The sequence below is a fragment of the Cetorhinus maximus genome, chromosome 2, assembly GCF_964194155.1.
Source record: "Cetorhinus maximus chromosome 2, sCetMax3.hap1.1, whole genome shotgun sequence".
Lineage (NCBI taxonomy): Eukaryota > Metazoa > Chordata > Chondrichthyes > Lamniformes > Cetorhinidae > Cetorhinus > Cetorhinus maximus.
Window position 1 is genome coordinate 220,214,624 of NC_135880.1, and position 23,734 is coordinate 220,238,357.

At 41.8% G+C, this 23,734-nt stretch overlaps 1 protein-coding gene across 1 annotated transcript in view; it reads left to right on the forward strand.

Annotated features, from left to right (window-relative positions):
• The first annotated feature begins 8,202 nt into the window (after nt 1–8,202).
• Nucleotides 8,203–23,734, forward strand: part of zw10 (zw10 kinetochore protein) — a 31,797-nt gene continuing 16,265 nt past the window's right edge. Inside the window, exons 1-10 of the mRNA XM_078532974.1 lie at nt 8,203–8,333; nt 11,883–12,017; nt 13,403–13,504; nt 14,376–14,453; nt 15,346–15,517; nt 16,765–16,914; nt 18,435–18,626; nt 18,832–18,995; nt 20,183–20,365; nt 22,444–22,682. Coding sequence (XP_078389100.1) covers nt 8,229–8,333; nt 11,883–12,017; nt 13,403–13,504; nt 14,376–14,453; nt 15,346–15,517; nt 16,765–16,914; nt 18,435–18,626; nt 18,832–18,995; nt 20,183–20,365; nt 22,444–22,682 — 1,520 coding nt within the window. The 5' untranslated portion in view covers nt 8,203–8,228. The remainder of the gene's footprint in view (nt 8,334–11,882; nt 12,018–13,402; nt 13,505–14,375; nt 14,454–15,345; nt 15,518–16,764; nt 16,915–18,434; nt 18,627–18,831; nt 18,996–20,182; nt 20,366–22,443; nt 22,683–23,734) is intronic.

Genomic DNA, 23,734 nt, shown 5'->3' on the forward strand with positions numbered 1-23,734 from the left:
TAACCGAGGTTTTCCATCCACGGTCGTTGACAGGGCCCTCAACCGTGTCCGGCCCATATCCCGTGCATCCTCCCTCACGCCTTCTCCTCCTTCCCAGAAACATGATAGGGTCCCCCTTGTCCTCACTTATCACCCCACCAGCCTCCGCATTCAAAGGATCATCCTCCGCCATTTCCGCCAACTCCAGCATGATGCCACCACCAAACACATCTTCCCTTCACCCCCCTTGACGGCATTCCGTAGGGATCGTTCCCTCCGGGACACCCTGGTCCACTCCTCCATCAACCCCTACTCCTCAACCCCCACCTATGGCACCTCCCCATGCCCACGCAGAAGATGCAACACCTGCCCCTTCACTTCCTCTCTCCTCACCGTCCAAGGGCCCAAACACTCCTTTCAAGTGAAGCAGCATTTCACTTGCATTTCCCCTAACTTAGTCTACTGCATTCGTTGCTCCCAATGCGGTCTCCTCTACATTGGAGAGACCAAATGTAAACTGGGCGACCGTTTTGCGGAACACCTGCGGTCTGTCCGCAAGAAAGACCCAAACCTCCCTGTCGCTTGCCATTTTAACACTCCACCCTGTTCTCTTGCCAACATGTCTGTCCTTGGCTTGCTGCATTGTTCCAGTGAAGCCCAACGCAAACTGGAGGAACAGCACCTCATCTTCCGACTAGGCACTTTACAGCTCTCCGGGCTGAATATTGAATTCAACAACTTTAGATCTTAAACTCCTCCTCCCCCCATCCCCACCCCGTTTCTTTTCCGCGCCCCCCCCCGCTTTTTTTTCAATAATTTATATAGAGTCTTCTTTCCCCACCTATTTCCATTATTTTTAAATCTAAAACTAAAACCTCTAGTCTTTCCACCCCACCCCCACTAGAGCTGTATTTTGAATATCCTGTCTTCCATTCTTAATTAGCACTTTTCTCAGACAAAGACCACCACCTTCAACACCTCTTTGACCCTTTTGTCTGTGACATCTTTTGATTATCTGCTCATCTCCACAATCATCACACCACACCCTCAATGTGTCTCTTCCCCCCCCCCCCCCACCCACCTTAAACCAATTTATATTTCTCCTTTCTTCTAACTATGCTCCAGTTCTGCCGAAGGGCCATGAAGGCTCGAAACGTTAACTGATTTCTTCTCCGCCGATGCTGCCAGACTTGCTGAGTTTTTCCAGGTAATTCTGTTTTTGTTATGCATTCTTTCTGTTTACTTTAGCAAACCCTTCAATGATCTTAAAAGCCCTCTACGAGGGGTCACCACTCAGCCTTCCCTTTCCTAGAGAAAATACCTCCAGCTGGTTCACCCTTTCCTTATATCTATAGCCTCTCCGACCTGGTAGCGTCCTTGTAAATCTTTTTTGTACCTTCCTTTTCTGGGAATAATTATGAGGAGAGATGTGACAGTGGGCTGCCAAACTATTATCACCATTTTCACAGGGGGAGATGGCGGTGTAGTGGTAATGCCACTGAGCTAGAGCTCAGGCAAATGTTCTGGGACATAGGTTCAAATCCCAGCATGGATGAACTCAATCAATAAATCTGCAATTAAAAACAAGTTAGTAACAGTGACTATGAAGCCAATGTCAGTTGTAAAAAAAAGAACCATCTGGTTTACCAATGCCCTCCTACCCTTACACAGTTTGGCCTACATGTGCACAGCAATGTGGTTGGCTGACTGAGCAACTCACTGAGTTGGAGGGTAATTAGGGATGGGCAACAAATGTTGGACTTGCCAGTGATGCCCACATCCCATGAAAGAAGAATTAAAAACAAAATGTTAGTGCACAAAGTCAAATTTACTCCCATGGTGTCCTTTTAGGAAGCTAACTATGCATCTTCAGCATACTATCCCACAAAGGGAGATTTGGGGAAAATTTTATCTATTTATGCCTTTTTTATGTCAATTGCAGAATTGTTCTGAGTTTAAAAGGAAGGCAAACACTTACATAGCAGCTTATGACCGCTCTGAAAAATGTCCCAAATTGTGAGATACAATTAGTTAATTTAAAATGTGGTGGCTATCGTCATGTTGGCAGAAGAGAGTGAGGTCACATTGTTGGGTAGCGCACATGCAGGTGACTTGATTCTCAAAGCTGTCAAAGAGCAGTTAAACTCCAGCGCGTCTCTTGAAATACGTGCAGAAATGTAAAGAAAAGTATTAAAATATAAATTAAAATGTAAACTGCAATTTAAAGTAGATGGTAGCATTATCACACTAATCTGAAAAATGTGACCAAAACAGGCCATATTCATTCTTGATTTAACTAAAGCACAGAAACTATAATCCTGAAACCAAATCATACAGATCGAGAGCAAATAGCTACAGTTGGAGCTTTTATAAGTCCCCATTGAGTAAATGTGCTCTTCATTAATCCACTGCAGCCATTAAAAAAATTAAGCAAGAGATTTTTCTGGGTCAGCACTGCCACCAGAACCACGATCATAGAATTATGAAGAGTTTTTAAAAAGATGGAAGGGATCAAAGGTATTGTCATGGGCAGAATTTTATGTGTTTTGTATGTGAGGCGTGTGCATTTTCTTACCCTCAGAGTCGTTGTCTGAATTTAAATAATTCCGTTGTTAAATAATTCCAGCAGAAAGCTTCCTTGTGAGTTTTAAAATAAAGTTATTTATTATCCCATACTTGCCCCGGAGGTTTAAAAACATGGCATTTCACTCACTTCCCTTTCAGATGCTACCACTCATACAAACGTTAGCTACAGATGAAGAAAAAAAAATATGATTACATGATATAATGTCTCACATCTTTCTTTTGTGTCAAGCCTGTGGTTTCTTAAGTGATTTGATGCTTTTAGTTGAAGTAGTCATGTAAACAGAGTTTTCTCACTAAGCTGTGGGGCTTCTTGTAGTTGAATTTCCAGGAGGTTGGTTCTCAGGTGAACTTGAAGTCACAACAGGTGGGAGAGAGTCCTTCTTCCAGTTTCAAGGTATTGCTGTTTGTTATCTTGGCTGCTGAGTTGGCTACAGCAAGTTTGATGGCTTTCTAATGGATTGCTGTCCAGAACAGCTTCTTGCTGTTTTAAAAGCAGGCCACAAACATGGCTGTCTCACCCGTTACAAGTTCAAAGCCCTTTTCCAAATAAGAGGGGTGGTCAGGCTGGTAAATATCCTGTGCTGCCATTTGCCACTTTGAAAAATAGCTAGCCTGGGTTCAGATGAAGGACCATCTTAAAACAATGCAAAGTTATTGGGGGCCCCTTCACATTGTCAAACACACATTGAGTTTTGATGCGTCTTTTGTCCATGGTGAACAGAAAGGGGCGACTAGGTTGGAATGCTATAGATGTTTTGTTGAAGTCCACCATTAAACAAAGGGATGTGTGAATTTCCTGGATGACTGTGAATGTCCTTATATAATTAGGTATTTGCTTGAGTCTCAGTGCTGTCTGGAGCTGATACTGCCAAAAGTAACATGGTTTGCCGCAGCCATTTTAACAGTCTGCTCATTAAAAGTATTGACTGAGAGTTCGTAATATACAGTTTGAATCTGTAGCTTTAATCCCTGCAAAATGGTGGAAGGAATAGCCTGAAGGATGGTCAACGGTGAAGACATGTAAGATGCTAATAGGCTTCTTTATTTACAGTAGCTCAGCTCACCCGATCACAATGATTACAAAATGTTTCTGATATATTTTGTGCTGTACCTGAACTATAAAAACAAAATATTTAATGACAAGTCATTGACTTACTTGTGGAATTAAAAATGCTACTGAAACTTTAGAAAGAAAGACACTTGAGTTTATTTGATAAACTTCATGACCTCAGGATGTCCCAAAGTGCTTTACAGGTGAACGAGTACTTCTGAAATGTTGTAACATAAGAAACACAGCAGCCAATTTGTGCCCAACAAGGTCCCACAAACGACAGTGTGATAATTACCAGATAATTTGTTTTAGTGCTGTTGTTTTCAGGGATAAATACTGACTAGGAAACTAATAGAATATAACTACCATTTAGGAAAACACTGCATTTATCCGAGTGAGTTTGAGGTGTAACTTTTCAGCAGACACTGTGAATAAGACTCAGGGTCAGACCTTAGCTGGTAACATCAGTCAAAGGCAGACCTGTCATGCTCAACAGGGAGGTAGTGGTCTAGTGATAATGTCACTGGAATAGTAACCCAGAGGCCCAAGCTAATGCTCTGGGGATATGTGTTCAAATTCCCACAAAGGCAGCTGGTGGAATTTACATTCAATTAATAATTCTGGAATTAAAAGCTAGTCTCAGCGATGGAGACCATGAAATAATTGTCGATTGTCATAAAATGCCATCTAGTTCCCTTTTAGGGACAAAATCTGCTGTCCTTGTCTGGTCTGGCCTAGATGTGACTCCAGACCCACAGCAATGTGGTTGACTCTTAACTGCCCTCTGAAATGGCCTAGCAAGCCACTCAGTTGTAGCAAACTGCTACGAAGTCTTAAAAAAGGAATGAAAGTGGACAGGCTATCCGACATTGTCATAGGCACCGGAAACGACAATGACAATTGCAGCCCCGTGAAGATGGGGCATAGTGATGTACAATCACAGGAGTTGCCCTGGGAGTCCTCAGCATTGACTCTGGACCCCATGAAGTATCATGGCATCAGGTCAAAAATGGGCAAGGAAAGCTCCTGCTGATTACCACTTACCAGCCCCCCTCAGCTGATGAATCAGTTGAATGCTCCATGTTGAATGCCAATTGGAAGAAGCACTGAGGGTGGCAAGAGCAGAGAATATACCCTGGGTAGGGGACTTCAATGTCCATCACCAAGAGTGGCTCAGTAGCACCACTACTGACTGAGCTGGCCGAGCCCTAAAGGACACAGCTGCTAGGCTGGGTCTGCGGACAGGGAGGAAGAGGTTCCCATCCTCAATGATGGGGGAGCCTAGCACATCAGTGCAAAAAACAAGGCTGAAGTATTTGCAATTATCTTCAGCCGGAAGTGCTGAGTGGATGATCCATCTTGACCTCCTTCTGAGGTCCCCAGCATCACAGATGCCAGTCTTCAGCCAATTTGATTCACTCCATGTGATATCAAGAAACAGATGAAGGCGCTGGATACTGCAAAGGCTATGGGCTGTGAACACATTCCAGCAATAGTACTAAGGACTTCTGCTCCAGAAATAGCCATGCCCTAGCCAAGCTGTTCCAGTACAGCCACACCCAACAATGTGGAAAGTTGCCCAGATATGCCCTGCCCATAAAAACAGGGCAAATCCAACCCTGCCAATTACCACCCTATTAGTCTACTCTCCATCATCAGCAAAGCAATAGAAGGTGTCATCGATGGTGGTATCAAGTGGCACTTACTCAACAATAACCCTGCTCACTGATGCTCAGTTTCGGTTCTGCCAGGGCCACTCAGCTCCTGATTTCATCACAGTCTTGATCCAAACATGGACAAAAGAGCTGAACTCAAGAGGTGAGGTGAGGGTGACTACCCCTGACATCATGGCAGCATTTGACTGAGTGTGACATCAAGGAACCTGAACAAAACAGGAGCCAATGGGAATTGGGGGAAAACTCGCCACTAGTTGGAATCATACATAGTACCATGGAAGCTAGTTGTGGTTGTTGGAGGTCAGCCATCTCAGTTCCAGGACATCACTGCAGCTGTTCCTCAGGGTAGTGTCCTCAGCCCAACCATCTTCAGTTGCTTCTTCAATGACCTTCCCTCCATCATAACGTCAGAAGTGGGGATGTTCACTGATGATTGTACAATGTTCAGCACCATTCACGGCTTCTCAGATGCTGAGGCAGTCCATGTCCAAATGCAAAAAAACTGGACAACATTCAGGCTTAGGCTGATAAATGGCAAATAACATTCGCGCCACACAGGTTTCGGGCAATGACCATCTCTGCAGAAGAGTCATACTGACTCGAAACATTAACTCTGTTTCTCTCTCCATATGTTGCCAGACCTTCTGAGTTTTCCAGCATTTTTTGTTCTTATTTCAGATTTCCAGCATCCGCAGTGTTTTGCTTTCATCTTAGTGCTAACAACTGATGTGTGGCTGGGACTGGAGACCAAGGAAAAACTCATCAAATGAAACAGTGATGATAAAAGCAAAATGCTGCGGATGCTGGTAATCTGAAACAAAAACAGAAAATGCTGGAAAAGCTCAGCAGGTCTAGCAGCCTCTGCGGAGAGAGAAACGGGGTTAACATTTTGAGTCCGTATGACCCTTCTTCAGAGCTAAAGAGAAGTGAAAATGTGGTGAAATTTATACTGTTTCAGGGGGATGGGGTAGATGAAGCTGGATAGAAGGCCAGTGATACGTGGGGCAAAGGAGAGGAGAGGAGAGAGAATTTCCACTCCTCCATCATTTTCACATGGTTCATCTCTGACACTTCCCTTCCCTTCCTTGACCTCTCTGTCTCAATTTCTGGTGATAGACTGTCCACCAATATTCATTACAAGCCTACTGACTCCCACAGCTACCTTAGCTACAGCTCCTCTCGCCCCGCTTCCTGTAAAGACTCCATCCCATTCTCTCAGTTCCCTAGCCTCCGTCGCATCTGTTCTGATGATGCCACTTTCAAACACAGTTCCTCTGACATGTCTTCCTTCTTCCTTAACCGAGGTTTTCCACCCAGGGTGGTTGACAGGGCCCTCAACCGTGACCGACCCCCATCTCCCGCGCATCCGCCCTCACAACTTCCTCTCCCTCCCAGAACCATGATAGGGTCCCTCTTGTCCTCACTTATCACCCCACCAGCCTCCGCATTCAAAGGATCATCCTCCACCATTTCCGCCAACTCCAGCATGATGCCACAACCAAACACATCTTCCCTTCACCCCCCCGGCGGCATTCCGCAGGGATCGTTCCCTCTGGGACACTCTGGTCCACTCCTCCATCACCCCCTACACCTCAACCCTCCCACGGCACCTTCCCATGCAACCGCAGAAGATGCAACACCTGCCCTTTTATTTCCCCCCTCCTCACCATCCAAAGGCCCAAACACTCCTTTCAAGTGAAGCAGCATTTCACTTGCACTTCCCTCAATTTAGTCTATTGCATTCGTTGCTCCCAATGTGGTTTCCTCTACATTGGCGAGACCAAACGCAGACTGGGTGACCGCTTTGCAGAACACCTTCGGTCTGTCCGCAAGCATGACCCAGACTTCCCTGTCGCTTGCCATTTCAACACTCCACCCTGCTCTCATGCCCACATGTCCATCCTTGGCCTGCTGCAATGTTCCAGTGGAGCTCAAAGCAAACTGGAGGAACAGCACCTCATTTTCCGACTAGGCACTTTACAGCCTTCCGGACTGAATATTGAGTTCAACAACTTTAGATCATGAACTCTTTCCTCCATCCCCACCCCCTTTCCGATCCCCCTTTTTTCCCACCTATTTCCATTATTTTTAAATGTATTTCCATGCATTGTTTTAGCTCTACTTTTTAGCCTATTTCGATCCCTTCCTCCCACCCCACCCCCACTAGGGCTATATGTACTTTGCTCGTCCTGCTTTCTACCCTTAATGTCACCTATTAGCACATTTCTTAGATAATATCACCACCGTCAACACCTCTTTGTCCTATTGTCTATGACATCTTTTGGCAATCTCCACCCATCACTGGCCCTCTATCCAGCTCTACCTGTCCCAACCACCCCCCCCCCCTTAAACCAGCTTATATTTCACCTCTCTTCTATTTTTCCTTAGTTCTGTTGAAGAGTCATACGGACTCGAAACGTTAACTGTGTTCCTCTCCGCAGATGCTGACAGACCTGCTGAGTTTTTCCAGGTATTTTTATTTTTTGAGAGATTGACAAAGATGTCATGAACTAAAGGACAAACATTAACACCCCCTTTGTCCTTTAGTTCATGACACCTTTGCTCCACCTGCTCCACACACCCCCTCCTTTAACAGTATCAATTTCATCACATTTCCACTTCTCTTCAGCTCTGAAGAAGGGTCACACGGACTCGAAACGTTAACTCTGTTTCTCTCTCTCTCTCTCTCCACAGATGCTGCCAGACCCGCTGAAGCTTTTCCAGCATTCCCTGTTTTGGAAGCAGTGACTATGCCCCCCCCACCTCACTGCGGAATGCTCTGGCTTCCCGCGCCTTGAGTTTGAATGGGGAGCGCGCGGGGGCTGACGGGAGGGTCTACAACTCCCGCCCTGCCTTGCGGCGGGGGTGGCCGCGCATGCGCGGGAAAGGCGAGATTTGGCACCCGGGGGCGGGAAGAGGGAGGAGAGAGAAAAAAAATGGCGTCTTTCGTGGCTGAGGTGTTGGCGTCGTCCGGGAAGCTGGAGAAGGAGGACATCAGCACCAAGATCAGCAAGCTGGCCCGCCGGGTGGAGGAGGTGAAGGTAAAGAAGGAGGAGGAGGAGGAGGAGGATGGGGCGGGGGACAGGGGGGGAAGAATGTTTGGTTCGGGCCTGGAGGGAGCCGAGTGACGGGAGGGAGTCTGCCCTGTCCACCCGCCCAGACACCCTCCCAGTGACAGCCCTGCCTTATTGTTTTTATCTCTGCCTTATTGATGTTTACTTTGGTTGTCAGATTTGATATCTGTCTGCTTCAGTCCATTCAGATGGGGCTTGTCGCCCCACCACCAACTGTCTGCCCTGTGAGCTCTGCACTTACCCCCCCACCCCGCTTCCCCCCTCGATATTTTAGGCTGGCGCTTTTATGTCCCTAAAACGTTCAACTTTTTTTTTTGTGTGTTTTAAGAAGCAGCTCATTGCTGTTGGAACATGCTTTGTCTGGCCGCCTCGTTTTTCAAACTAAGGTGTGTGTTTTATTTTTTTTGTTGACAAAGTAGAAAAAGGTTTAGCGCTGGGATCAGTTGGAAGGAACCCACTCCGTGAAACTGGAGCTCTCATTTGGCTGGGTGCATTGATGCAGAACATTACTTACAGCTGAAGCTGGGGGGGGGGTTGTTTGTTTTTACCATCTTGGGTGGTGCACCTAACAATCATGTTTCCTGACAGGTTAACAAGTCGGTTTGAAGAAAAAAGGTAAAATTTTAAAAAATGAGCCAGTTGGGAGAAAAGGCATAAAGTTGGTCGCAGGGTGTCGCTTTAATCACTAACCTTAATTGTATTCATAAATCTTACATGATACTTTCTGTCCATGTGACTGTCTCCGGCAATGTTGACAACATTCTGTCTTTTACTAGTCTTTACCCCGGATAGGGGCTGAGATAGGGGCTTAAGTTCTACTACTTGAAATTAATTGGTGAAAATGTATTAATATATTAACTAGTGCTTTTAAATTGAGATACAGAGGAAATGGATGTATAGTCTACTGATAATTCAAAGCTGTATTCTTGAAAAACATTTGAATTATCCAATAATTAAGGTAAGCAACGTGGATAACTGGCTCAAAAAGTTAAACTTGAACTATCAGATCATTTCAGTTAGCTAGCTCAATCAAGTAGGCTGTGTTTGTGATAATTTGGATATTTAATGCCTGATTTCAGCTACAGAAAATCTGGACCATCATATCGAAAATCGGACTAGTGGCAACGACCCAAGTATACAATAGCATCCTATCTCCCAGCCACTCAAGTTCTCTATCACAATCTTTGTGACTTCTTCCAGCCCTACAATCCTCCAAGCACTCTGTGTCCTTCCAATTCTGTCCTCTGCAACCCTCACTCTTTCTGCCCCACCACTGGTGGTTTTACTTTCAACTGCCTGCCCTGTGAGCTCTGCAGTTACCTACCTAAAGCTCTCTGCTTCATCCCTCTTCTTTAGGACCATCCTAAAAACTTACCCCTTTAACCAAGCAGTTAGTCAGCCGTGCCAATATGTCTTTCTGCTCTTTGTCAATATTCATCTGATCACATTTCTTGTGAAGGGCTTTGGGATGTGTTCCTACATCAGGTGCTTAACTGAATGGAAATTGTTGTTGCGTTGCTCCCAACAAAGCACTGTCAGGATAGATGAAATACAGCCTGGAAGTAAAGATATGGAAATTACACAGTTGTTTTACAGGCAAGAAGAATCCCAAGTGTTTGGTCTTTCCAGTTACAGTTGATGTATGCTGAAAGTGGAATGATGGACAAATCTCAAAGCAAAATAAAACTGTGTTATAGCTTCATTGTAAATCTTCAAAATTTATGTGGTAGTGGAAGTATAGTTTGCGCTTATTTTCGTAGTGCTGTCATGTTTAGCAGATTGATACTGATGAGCTAAAAAGTGAACTTAAACCAATATACTTGAGATACCCTTAATCCATTAGGTTAAATTGCTCCCATTACTTTGCCAGCAATGATGGATCTAAACCTAACATTGATGTCATGCAGCTAAAAATGCTTTTTCCCTAAACAGCCTGAGTTCAGAAAGCCAAAATCTTTAATTGTGCCGCCAGTTTTTTTCAGGGTTTAAGTGGATAAAGTACTAAACTTTTCTCATATCCATGATTATATGTGCTGAAATCCTTTTGGGTGGAGGGGAAAACAGCCACAAATGCAGAGCTACATAAATATTTAATACAGCTGCCATTGCAGTGGACCATAGCCCAAATTACTCAAGGACATATTGAACTTTTAAGTAAGACATATGTTTTTAAATGAAGGGCATACAAGCAAAGGCTGGCTGAGACTGTAAAGTACCCACTTGCCGAAAAATTCCTATGTGGATTACACTTGACCAGCTATTCCAGAGAACAGAATGTCATACCTAAAAAGGTGTCAAGGCCTACTTCAGACAGAGACACTTCAAAGGAAAAGACGAAATGCAAAAATTGAACTGTAATCTCCTGTGGTTGCAGGGATAATGAAGGCCGATTACCATCTCAGCAAAAACCATCTCCTGAGAGTTATATCCCAGACTGTGGATATGATGCGAGTTGAAAAGAAAGCAGATCTGGGTGAAAGACGGGTTTGTTTTTTCCCCTCCAGGAATACACAAGAAAAGGGGTTAAAAGCCAACTGCAACAATCATCTGTGTGTGTTAGTTTTGGTGTTCCAGGCCTGGTGTATCAGGGTGGGCTGTGAAGGCCATAGCTGAAGAACATCAACTAGGCAGCCCTGTGCTTGCAGGTAAAAAAGTCCTCTCTCTCTGATTGCTGGAAGCAAGTCACAAGTCAGCAAAGCCACAGTCAAAAAGGAAACGGGACAACTCCTTTCAGCTAACCTGCAGAACCAAGAATCTCCAAACCAACTGCCCAAAGTCAGCTTTGCCAGAATCATCGAACTTAATACCCACAGCGTTTCATCATGTACTCCTCATGGATCAGCCGAAGATTGATTTGTATATCTTTCATTTCTGGACTCGCTTCTCAATTCTAATCTGTGTGTATATGCGTTACTTTTTTTTTCTTGCGTTTTAGTAACTAATAAGCTCAGTCTTTAACTCAAGAAAGCCTGGTTCATTTGGCTCCTTTTAAAACATCAATACATTTGGACTGGGAAGAGGTATCTGCGAGGGAACGGATCCTTTTTAAATTAACCTTCTGACCAACCGAGGGGATTGAATAAAGAAAGGAGGCCAGTTCATTCCTCCTCGCTACAGAGCACGACAAATTGGGGAACCTCACCTGGGGACAGGTTGTAACAACTGCAACCTGGCAATGGCAAACCACCACTAACAAAAACTCCCAAGGAAGCAGCTCAGGGTGAAGCAATATCAGACAATGAGCCAAGGGCCAGCTTCAAGCAGAGCATTTGTCAATGAGCGAATGAATATGTATCTACATTACACACCAACACTAGCTTTCTTATAGCTGACAGTTTAAAATATGGAAACAACTTTTGCATGAAATTACCAGTTTGTTTTATTCAGAGATGATAAGTTCGTTTTTTTCCAGCATGATTACAGCCTTTTTTGCTTGAGGGTTATGGTAATATTATAGCACAGCTAAGGGGAATAAGAATTTTGTGAAACTTGTGGCTTAAAGTTATTTTCTTACAGGGTGAAGTATGTGACATGATCAATAAGAAGTATGAGGAGTTCATCCCAAGTTTAAAAAATGGAGAGGATTTGGTAAATCAAGTGGATGGGATATCGATGGAGATAGACGTCCTTAAATCGCAGATTGAAAATGAGGTAACAGAAGCAAACAAGAATTTTTTTCATTCATTCATTCATGGGATGTAGGCCAGCATTTATTGCCTATTCCTAATTGCCTTTGAAAAGGAGTAAATGACAGAGCATAGCAAGGCCTTATTGCCTAAGCTAAAGCGTTGCACGAGCTGTATTTAGGCCTCGGACTGGTGCTCAGGATACAGTGAACACTTAGCAGAGTTATACTGCCAGCTGTGCCCTGCTGCTGGTTACACAGAGTTCAGCCACAACAGAGGTCAACAGAGTCGAGCTTGGATGCATGCATCGAGCTCTGCTCCCAATTGCTAACTTTCAGTGTTGGGATACAAGCAGGAGTGTTTGTAAAATTCCATAGGATATACAGCACAGAAACAGGCCATTTGGCCCAACAAGTCCATGCCAGCATTAATAGTCCCCTGGCACAAATGAATGACAACATTTTGTAAATATAAAAGGCAAAATACTTTGGATGCTGGAAATATAATCAGAAAATATTGGTAATGCTCACCAGGCCAGGCAACATCTGTTGGAAAGAGAAACGGAGTTAACATTCCAGCTCTGTGACCTTCAGGCAGAATTGGAAAGTACAGAGACAAGAAAAGGGAGTGGAAGAAAGAACAAAAGGGATAGTCTGTGATAGTGTGAAAGGCAGGGGTAACTTTAAATGGCAAAAGGGTTGATGGTGAAAGCCAAACGGGAGTAGTAAAGGGGCAACTAAAGAAACAAAAGATGGGATTAGAGGAGCTGTAAATGGCTACAACAATCATTACTGTGCAAACACAATTTTTAAATATCCACAACGCCCAATGAACTACTCAGTACCTTATAAAATTAATGTTGCTGCTGCTGGTGTGGATCAACCTGAAGAAAGTCTTGAATCCTGAGTATTGCTGCTGCTTTAGTGTTTACTGTGTAGTGGAGACTGCTTTACATCGGTTGTACAGCAGCAGCGTAAGCCTGCAGTAGGTTTGGCTACCAAAATTTCAGTGGCACTTTTTTTCAAGTTCTTTTTTAAATTGAACTTTCATCATACAGATGCAGACAACCCATTCTATAGAGAAGAAAACAGATGAGTTTAAAGAGTATAAATTTCTCAGGATACTTCAGATTTGCTGCACAAATGTGCTCCGTATAATCAACGCACAAAAGTTTAATCTTTTACGTCTCTTTTGCAGAAAGCTCGCTAACTGCTTGCCTCAAATTTTATCTTTAGACTCAAAGTGTCATACATGAATTAATTTTTTTTTACCTGTGGATCTAGAGGGATGAAATGTCTGGACTTTTTCAAATAGATGTAATGTTGCATAATATTAAGGTTGTAACTTGCACTGAATTTAATAATAATAACCCATGGAACTAATATGATGGTATCTTGTATGTTTTAACAGGTGCAGAGAGATCTCCATGTTGCTGTGACTGAGTTCAGTGAGCTGAAACAACAACTGGAGAAAAGTACGGTTTTACTGGGTGTGTTGACGCAATTACATGAGGTGAGTAGCCACTTTGCGTTCTGTTCTAGAATGGATTTAGTTCCCTTCTATTAGTTTTCTTGTAAATGGTTTTGGCAGATTTCTGAGTGGTGGGGGTGAGAGCTGTCCAGTTACCTCAATGTAATTCTTAATACTTTTGCCTAAAAAATACTTACAGCCATTGTTTTTGTTTGCTGCAAAGAGGAGAAAGTAATGATTGGTGGAGGGAGGGGATTCAGTATCATTGGCATTTGCTCTAAATGAGGAGGGAGACAGGAACATTGTGGATGAATCACACATGGTGTAGTGTAGCATTACTGATCAAATTAAAAACAATTGAAATAACAAAAGGATTTTCTTGAATCATTTTTATTATATGGTCAGACTTACATTCTTTCCCACGCAATTAGCAACTTTGCAGTTTTTTCTGTATTGTGTTCTGAATGCTATGTTTGTATTTTAAGCAGTGTTGGCAATATTCAGTGTTGAAGCTTTATGCAAATATTTTTCTCCATTAATTACTTGTCTGTTGTAAAAGGCATGCTTTTCCTGCACTAGAGCAGGAAATGCTGTAGACATAAAGCAGATCAGGCAATATTTCAGAAAATAAAAAAATTAGTCAATGTTGAGGGTGTGAATCTTATCAGAAGTGGAAAATGAGTGTACTTTTAATAGAATTGAATGAAATAAAAAAAAGGAGAGCCAAATTCACAAATAGGCTTTCTTTTGAAAGGCTGGAGGGAAGTTGAAATTGGAGAATAATTGCAGTGTATCTTAGTGAGGATGAAAATAACTGAAATAAATCAAAACATAAACTGGTTTGTATGTGAAAAGTCAAGAAACAGGGGAAGTTAGTGGAGCTAATTTTATTTTTGCTTGTTACCGTTTCCAGTTTGACACTGCCCTTGAAACGCATCACCAAGCCTTGTTAGAGAAAAACTACATCAAATCTGCTACTCATCTCACTAAGGTAAGTACATCCATCCCACACAACTGTTTTTGGAACCATAATGCTGTTAACTGTTTGGGATTTAACAGGATTATACAGATTGTAAATGAGACTTAAAGTTGGTTCTTATGCTGCTGAGTTGAAGGCTCATTGAAACGGAATATAAAAATAAATTGCTGCCACTGCAGTGTTACTGCCAAAGTCTGGTGTAGCTGATTATAATTTAGATTCTTTGGGTCTTGCTATCTGGACCAAGTCTGAAATTTACCATAACTGGTCCACGCAAGTCGATTTTTAATTATTCCCCACTCTGTCTCTTTTTGAAGTTTAATATGCAAGCTCTGGTGTTCCAGGCATGTTGCTGTCATTATCTTCGTTTGGTTTTAAACTCCATAACGGAATCCGGAGATTCTGTTTTGCCTACTGCAATCAAAAGGCAACTTGTATTTATAAAAAACCCGTATCACATTTCTCAAACATATCAAGACGTATTCCATACAGTGAATTAATTTGTGCAGTGAGTGTTACATAGGCAAATATGGGAACGATTGTGCATAGCAAGATCTCACAAATGGCAATCAGATTAAACTATTAATTTTTTGGAAGGGAGCGGGGGGGGCGGGTGGTGTTGGTTTAGGGTCAGTGTTGATCAGGGCACCAGGAAAAATTTTCTGCTCTTCCAATATAGGCATGTGAATTTTAACATCTATCTGATCTATCAAACAGACAGACAGGCTTCAGTTACACATTTTTGTTCACCCAAAGAGCAGTTGGTTTGGCTTATATGCCTGAAGTGCAATTATTTGTGGCCAAAATAAAACATGCACAGTTTAATTTTTACTTCCAAGTGTCTGAGTTCAGTTAAGGCTGCTGACAAGTCCAACGTTCCCTTGTTTCTGCTTATGTTTATCAGGCACAGTCCAACCTGACCCTACTAAAATCAAGGAAGGGAGTTGAGCTGAAGATGTTGCAAGTGCTTCACACAGAGCTGATTGTACAGAAGGAGAAATTGCTGTACCATCTGGGTGAGGAGTGGAAGCAGCTGGCAGTTTGGAACTTGCCTCCTTCACCAGCTCCTACAAAAGGTGAATCGACTGATTTTTTTTTTTGAGGGATTAAATAATAGAACTAAAGTATGAAGGAGGTCTTGTGGCACAGTTGTAGTGTCCCTTCCTCTGGGTCAGAAGCTCTGGGTTCACGTCCCACTCCAGGGCGGATGGCCACGGAAGATGCATTCATGACGTGGTCAAAAAGCTAGATTATCAGCCTGTAAATCCTTCCAATATGCCTGAAGGTAGACAGTAAGAGTGGGAGTGTTTCCTGGTCAGTCATACTGCAGAAGGTAATGGACAACCACTTTGCCAAGCGTAGTCATGGACCAGTCCAATGGAAACCCATCATTGCCAGTGCCCTCTTAGTGAATAGCACTTGAAGGAGGAGGAGGGACTAAGGTATGAGCTGTGAATACCTAGATATGTTTGGAGAAATCTGTATACATCATTCTTAAAAAAAATTCTTATGTAAGACGTATAGACATTTCCTGTTGGTGTTTTCCATTGACAATTCCTGTGTCCTTATTTACAATGAAAACTGCCTATGGAATTACAATCACTCACCAGTGGAATTGCTGCAGCACCACCACTCATGATTGGGTGTAATTAGTGTGACAGTTTACATAGACTACATAATAAAATAAGAATTTATGATAGAACTGTTAAAATAAGGACAGAATGTGACTTGAAAATAGGGACTGAATTATACCTATGCACCTTGGTCCAGAAAGCTGCAACCCTCTAACCATGCTTCACCAGAATGATAAATTGGCCTTAACTCTCTGTGTGCATGGTCATGGGAGATTGACCAGTGAGGATTATAAGCCATGTTAATAACATAACTTCTAGTAATACATTCTCTCTCTCACTTTATTGAGAAGCCTATTGTAAAGAGCATAATTCTTTGATGAGCAACACCTTGAGATATGTAATATGAATGCAAATGCTTATAATTAGAATAGTATATAGGATATATTATTTTTATCTTTTTTCCAACTTAATCCTGACTTTTCTGCTGCGATTTTTCAGGATTTGAATAGCTTTGTTTTTAACTTTGTCCTTTATTTCCTTCCTGTGCATTGGCAGCTCTTGCATCATAATGACTTGCTTCTAGTTCTCAACTAATTTTTCTCGAGCATTCCAGTACAAAGGAAACTTGTGCACCATTGCCTAGTATTTTTCTACTCCTCTGCACAGAAGAGATACGTTTTTGAGGTGAAGTGATAATGAAACTGTTGATGTATGGGAGGAGCTGATCACTTGTTGCTGTTTTCCTCCAGCTGAGGATTTATTTGGGTGGACTTTGAAGACTGAGCTGCGCTTGTGCAACATGACATCAAAGAAGAAGAGTGATCTTGAGCCTCTACTTGTGTCGATACTTCAAGGCTTTGCTATCCTTGGTGAACTGAGCAGGAAGCTGAAATTCTTCAGTAAGCAGTTTTTATTAGTAAAATATTTCAGATTTTTTTTTTTGTTGCCAGGATATATTGAACGTTGTGAAGCATGGGCACAATAGATCACAAATGTAGTTGTACGATCATTACTTTCTGAGTTGAATAACGTCCTTGCAGACAGAAAACATAACTGATGAACTGTGGCATAGTTTGGTAGGAAACAGGCGTTGATGCTTGCCCTTTGAGTATTGGGAAGAAAGGAATGTTATCAGTTAAATTAATTTTTATAACCCTAAAAGTAAAACTCATCTATTCACATTGTATATGACAACCCTATACCACTCTTCCTCCATTGTATTTCCACCTGCGTTGAATGAAAGTCTGAGAACCAGACTTCCAACAGTAAGCCTACCTTCCAACAGTAGGTCCACAAGAGCAATGAAATGTGCCTCAGAAATTAGCTTGTCCAATAATAAAATAATTTCTGTGTGCAGATCGAAGCTTTTATATCCATAGTTTCTGAATAAAAACTGTAAGACTTTTCATAGTGCTAACAGGTTTTAGAGGTCTGACTGCAGGATTGCAAAAATAATGAACACTCGAGCTTCAGTTAACCATTAAAAATCTTTACTGTTTTTCAATGCACTGTTAGTCAGATAATGGAACACAAAGAAACGTGGAGCTACAAGGAGCTTATATCTACAAAAAAAATCCACGAATGGTCAGTTCCACAATGATTGTAGTTTTCAGCGATTGATTAGATTGTCTCCCTCTCCCCCTCCATTGACTGTAGTACGGAAATTCAAAAGTTGCTGTCTTTAATACAATTGAGCTTCCATCAGCAGGTGCTCTGTTGGGGGCAGATCCTTACCTTCTGATGTACTTTGGCTGAACTCAGTTTGGGTTGACTAAGTTGGCAATTTTCCAGATATGAAGCCTAAGTACTTTGTTTGGAGGCAGGTAATTAGTTGCGTTTATCAGTTTCTCAGGGTACTGGTTGACACAGATCTGGTTTTCTGGACCTTCAAGGTCTTTTTTAGCCTTTTTTAAAATAACTCCTCATTGTCCTCTTGTGATAACAGTGTGGCTCCCATGTAAGAAAATCATTTCAACAGAGATTCCACAGTCCAATAAACCTGAGCAAAAAATTCCCACTAATCTTGCTCCCTTAAAGCATGTTAGCAGACAGTGATGCTAGATGACTTTAGATTGAGTTTTTTTTACTTTCAAAGTTTCACTCTGGCCATGGTTTCTAAAGTGGAGAAGTTCATGCAGTTTTAAAATGCCTATAAAAAGATTTTTATTGTTATTATTTATTAAAAAGATCAATTAACTGGCAAATTTCATTTCCTGTGGTGGGTGAAGGAAGAGAATTGTCCCCCTGTGAGCAATGGTTGCGTTCACATTGTAATTGTCATGTATATGTGTCTACTTTTGAGTGCAAGTTTGGGAAAAATCATGCCCTTTACAGTTGCATTGTTGTAGAATGTCATTGATGTTTTTGCTCTGGATGCCTTTCATGACTTAATGTGAATTCATGTCTCTGAATTGCGCAGGTCAGATTCTGATGAAATACATTTTGAAACCACTGGTTCTTGATCCTTCCATTGATGTTGAGATTGAACTTCAGACACAAGATGCGATATTACGGCTCAGTGCAATTGAAAGGCAATCTGGTCATGCCTCGCCAACAGCGGTTTACCAGAAGGTGATCACTGTGTTGGAGTTCCTACACCAACATCTTCTTTGTACGTACATTTTCTTTACTTTGCCCCTCTGTTTTCTGAATATGCATTAGGAATTTTGTTTACGTTCGAACATAAGAAGGAATTTTGTTTGTTGCCTCATTAAGAAGATGCCTTTGAAATTAGTCCAGTAGCATAATTCAGATAAAACACTTACAATTGGATGTGTAGAATATTGACTATGTCTTTCCTTTAATATTTGTATTAGACGTGTCTCAGTGGGATTCTGTGGTTTGTAACGTGAAGCAGGATGTAATCTTAGCAGAGATGCTGGGAGATATGATCTGGGAGGATTTATCCGAAATCATCATCAAGAATTGTTTAGTATATTCTATACCAGCAAACAGCAGCCAGTTGGATCAGTACGAAGAGGTAAGAAGAACACAAAGCTAACTTCACCAATGACTGGGGAAAAGTTAGAACTGCTTTGTGAAACCTGTTGCATAACAGTTTTGAAAACCCTGTAATTGGATTGCTTGTTTATAATAAGTTGCTGGATTTTGGGATAGTTAATGTGTTCTTTGTGAAATTATTTTTGTGTGTATATATCCAAAAGTGTTTCATAGGATGCTCACTTCCTATCCGCAAGCCTTGCTTCCGGTTGTTTCAAGGTTGGGCCACACTTTTCAGCTATTATTGAAAAATGTTGACACAAGAATTTCCAATCAATTTTGCTTTGTCAACCTCGCACCGTAGTTACAAACTCTGGTCTGTAAGTGGATTACCAGAGCAGGTCCCTATGTCCGCTTTGCCACCATCTTGTATATTTGAAATAACGTTTACTTACGAACTGACCACGGGCAATTTACTAAAATTTATAATAACATATTTGCTCATTGAAATTGGATTGTTAACTATAAAAATCATTAACAGTGGAAATAATCTGCCCAACATGTAAATACCAACGCTACGAGCCAATACCAAACATGCAAATACTCATTATAATTCACGGCGTACCCTGCATCTCTGTTCTCCCACCAAAGCAAATTATTGATAAAAGTGCTCCCTTGTCTCTGGATGGAATCAGCACCCCTTTCCCAGCGTTGCAGATGAAAGTTTTGGGGGGGAGGATAGGGGTTGGTTATCTGTTTTATATTCCCTCTCTCTGTGGAGGAGAGGACTTCCATCTCTGCCCTGTGTTGTTAAGTACTTGCTGATCCTTTCTCAAATTAATTGACTTAATTTTCCAATGAGCAGGAGTCCCTGTTTCTGTGACTGTATAATGCTACTAAAGTAAGCTAAGACAGGCTTTGGGAAGAAGCAAAATCTAATGCTTTCAGTTCCAGACAAACTTACTGTGGAACCAGCCAGGCTGATGCATGGAGGATGAGTTTAGACAAACATCTGACCCTATGGGCTTTGCTGTACATCCTTGTCATTGTGTTTATATAAACATGTTGCAGCTTCAGTGGTTATAGACACCCGAGTGGGCATTGTAATTGAATTTTGAGGGATATAAATGAGAACAGAGTACTGTTGTTGAGTTCAGACATCATGGTTTATTGCTTTTTCTGGCATTGATTTGTATGTGTGTGTTTTTCTGGCCCCTTCTCCTCCAGGTGATAAAAGAAACAGATAAATTTGAGAAGAAGCTTAAAGAGATGAAATTTTTGCGGGACCATTCTACAGACTTGTTAAAATATGCAAGGAATGTAAATGTTCACTTTGCCAGTAAGAAGTGTCGAGATGTGATAGTGACTGCCAGAAACCTGATGACATCTGAGATCCACAACACTGTGAAGGTGAATTAGTTAGTGTGTATAGCCCTAAGCAGCCATATTATACTGACTCTGTGTGGAGATGGATTGGGGTAGGGCTGGCCATACCCTGGGTCCTCTGCAGTTTTGTTTTTAACATAACTATAAATAATAGTAGTGTTCGAACATTAGCAATAGAATGCAGCTAATTTCCCAATCTGCAAGAAATGCCCAACTGTGACTTATAACATTGTTTGAATTTCTTCAGCAAGCACTACATGTTATGATATGGCAGGTGGTATTTTCCAGGCTGACCAAATCCACAAGGGAAACTTGGCCACACTATCACAACAGTTTTGCAACCTGTATTTAATGTGCGAAGGTCTGTGCGCTGAATTCAGAAGTAATGAGCCCACTAACTCCTTTGGAGATTGTACAAATTAAATTACAATGTTTATTAACAAAAGAAAAGAATAAGACAAGATTACAGTGACTTAATATTATCACAATTCTCAAAATTCGTAATTAACCAGATTCCCAACTACACACCCCCTTTAAGGCAACAGTCCAAAACAAACTTTAAATTTATAGAGACAGTCCAGCAAGGTTACCACAAACAACCACTCAACAACGGAATTCCAAAGGCTTTTAACACAACTTTAGTTACTGGAACAGCAGACTTCTGCAAAGTGGCTAGAGGCTCTCCCCCCGCACCCAAGCCTGCTTCACATGGTGTACCTTTCAGATCTCACACGGCCACACACCATACAGTCTTCCATCCTTCTTTAAATATACTTCTCCTTCTTTGATTTGTAAATTCCATTGTTCCCCATGTCTTTGGAAGTTACTTTTCCCATAATATAAAAATCTTTTTTGCTGTTGTTGTGGTCAGTACTTTTGGGGAAAAATCAACGTGATAACCTTGCTCTATTTACCTTGTTAGTTGTAAATATCCTACCATATCTCTTTGAAAATCCAACAACTTTTCCCCCTTATCCAAAAATGCAAATTCCCTTTACCTTAGCTCATCCTTTAGCAAATCAAATGCCTTTTTACACCTAACTCTCTTGATAATTTAAACCATCTCTAATTCAATTAAACCAGCCACACACAACCACACACATATAAGCCTTCTTTATAATATCCCACAATAATATTATGAGAAATATGATAGTTTTGTGACACTACACTTCCATATGGTCATTAAACTTATTTAGTATTGATAACAATGTGCTATTGGGGAAAAAACACCACTACATTTCAAACCTGGGCAATACTCTCACGTCATTTCATTCTTCCCACAACAGTACTTCGCCTAATGTCTCATAATTTAAAGTACTTTTCTCCACAACCTAAGTTTGAAGGACCAACCTTATGTTTGCACAGTTTGACTTTTTTTTCATAATTAATGTTGGCGTTATGTAACATTTCACCGGCCTCTCCACCTGTAACGCTTTACTGAAATATCTGTTGAAGTTGTGTTTTAAATGGCCAATGTTAAATATCGGTGCCAAATTTAAAATGCCAAACTTGGCAGTATTATTGAATCTGGAACGGGGTCTTAATCAGTGGTTTTTGGATTTTCATTTGTGCAGAGCACCCCGATACACCAGGGGGTGCTCTAACCTAACGTTTGAAAGACTGTCATAGATGCATTCAAGGGAAGGCTGGAGCAAAGAATAGAGGAATATGTTGATGGGGTTAGTTGAAGTAGGGTGAGAGAGAGGAGGCTCATGTGGAGGCTAAACACCATCATGGACCAGTTAGGCAGAAAAGCTTGCTTCTGCTATACATTCTATGTAAACTAACTTCAGATCAGATATATTTTATTAATATACAATATAGATATTCTGCAGGTAAGTCAGTGAGTACAGAAAAGTTCAGAAATCTGATGTTGGGGAACCTTTAGGATCAGTTTGTGGATCCCACTAGAATCTAGAACCCCTAACATGACAATTTGTCAATTAAGTAGAATGTCGGGTTTTGAAAACACTGCTTAAAAATCTCAATTTTTCTGATTGGCAGTATTTTAATTTTAGTTGTAAGCCTAGGTTTAAATTTGGTGCAAAACCTTGAGCATGAGTTGTTTGCGCTAGTTCAAAAATCTACTTACTGTTTTTAAGATTACACCTGATTCTAAGGTCCCCATACCAAAGCTACCCGGCCTGGGGTTGGTCAGCAGAGCAAAAACGGCAAAGACGCCCAACATTGCCCCGAGCGACATGGTGAACCTGGGGAACGGAAAGCAGCTCAGCCATCGGACTCTCTGTGTTCCCACCTGCCGTATCAGCGAATCCGTCCAGAAACTGGTGGAACTGGCCTACCAGACTCTCTCTGAGGCCACAAACGCCACGCCTGAATGGCAAGTAATTTTGTGCATTCGGTCACCAACGTTTAGAGATGTTAGTTCTTTGGGATGAAAAGAGTTCTCTGCAACCCTGAGGTTGTATAGCGCCCCCCCCCGGGTCAGTGTGGATAAAAACGTAAGTTCTGTACATCCAAAATAAAGCAGAAAATGCTGGAACTGCACAACTGGCTCATCAGCTTCCAGAAAATTAGACTAACATTTTGTTCACACAGCCTTGGATCTTTATCTTGGGCAGTGTTGGCTGTGGAGTGGAATTGTTTTTCTGTACCTAAGCATTGAGCTTAAACCTTAACCTGAAAGCTGTTTTACATTTGGCAGTTCGTGTCCAACATTCTAGGTGGGGCAGTGTAAAAAGATGCCATTATATTTTAGTGGATATTAACTGCGGGAAATAAAATTGCAGAGTAACTCTCTCTGCATCTCAAATATAGAAATCATTAATTAATTCAAGGGCTCATACAAATAGAAGGATGCCATTTGGTCCATCGTACCTGTGCCTGCCCTTTGAAAGAACTGTCCAATTGGCCCTCCTTCCCTATTCTTTGCTCCATCCTGTCTGTAGGATGGCATGCTTCTATCTCACCTGTTATATACTGCCCTGTTGTGAATCAGCTGAATGGCTGATGTGTGTCTGAGAATGATGACTAGAAGTGCTTTTAAGCTGGGCGTCTGCTTCCTTCCATGCATACAACTATTTTGTTCTCCGAGGGTTAAATTTATAATAAAAATCTGTGTCTCTTGTTACTTATAGATAGATAAACATTTGGAATGGGGTACACCTTTTTTTAATTGTTTCAAATCCTGTTACCTTCAAGAACAGCTGCCTGCTTGACTATTGTCTTCAGGGCCAGGGAGGCAGCCGCAACTGCACAAACATGGGTTCCCATGCCCAGAAACACTACAAACCATTCATCTCTTTGACAGTGAGTTCATGGCATAAGAAACACAATCGGTGCATGTGACATTATTTTGGCTGTACCCATGTTCAGTGCATCGGAGGTGGCAGTGTTTTCTTCAGAGAGACTTGAGGTGAAAAACAGGTCCTA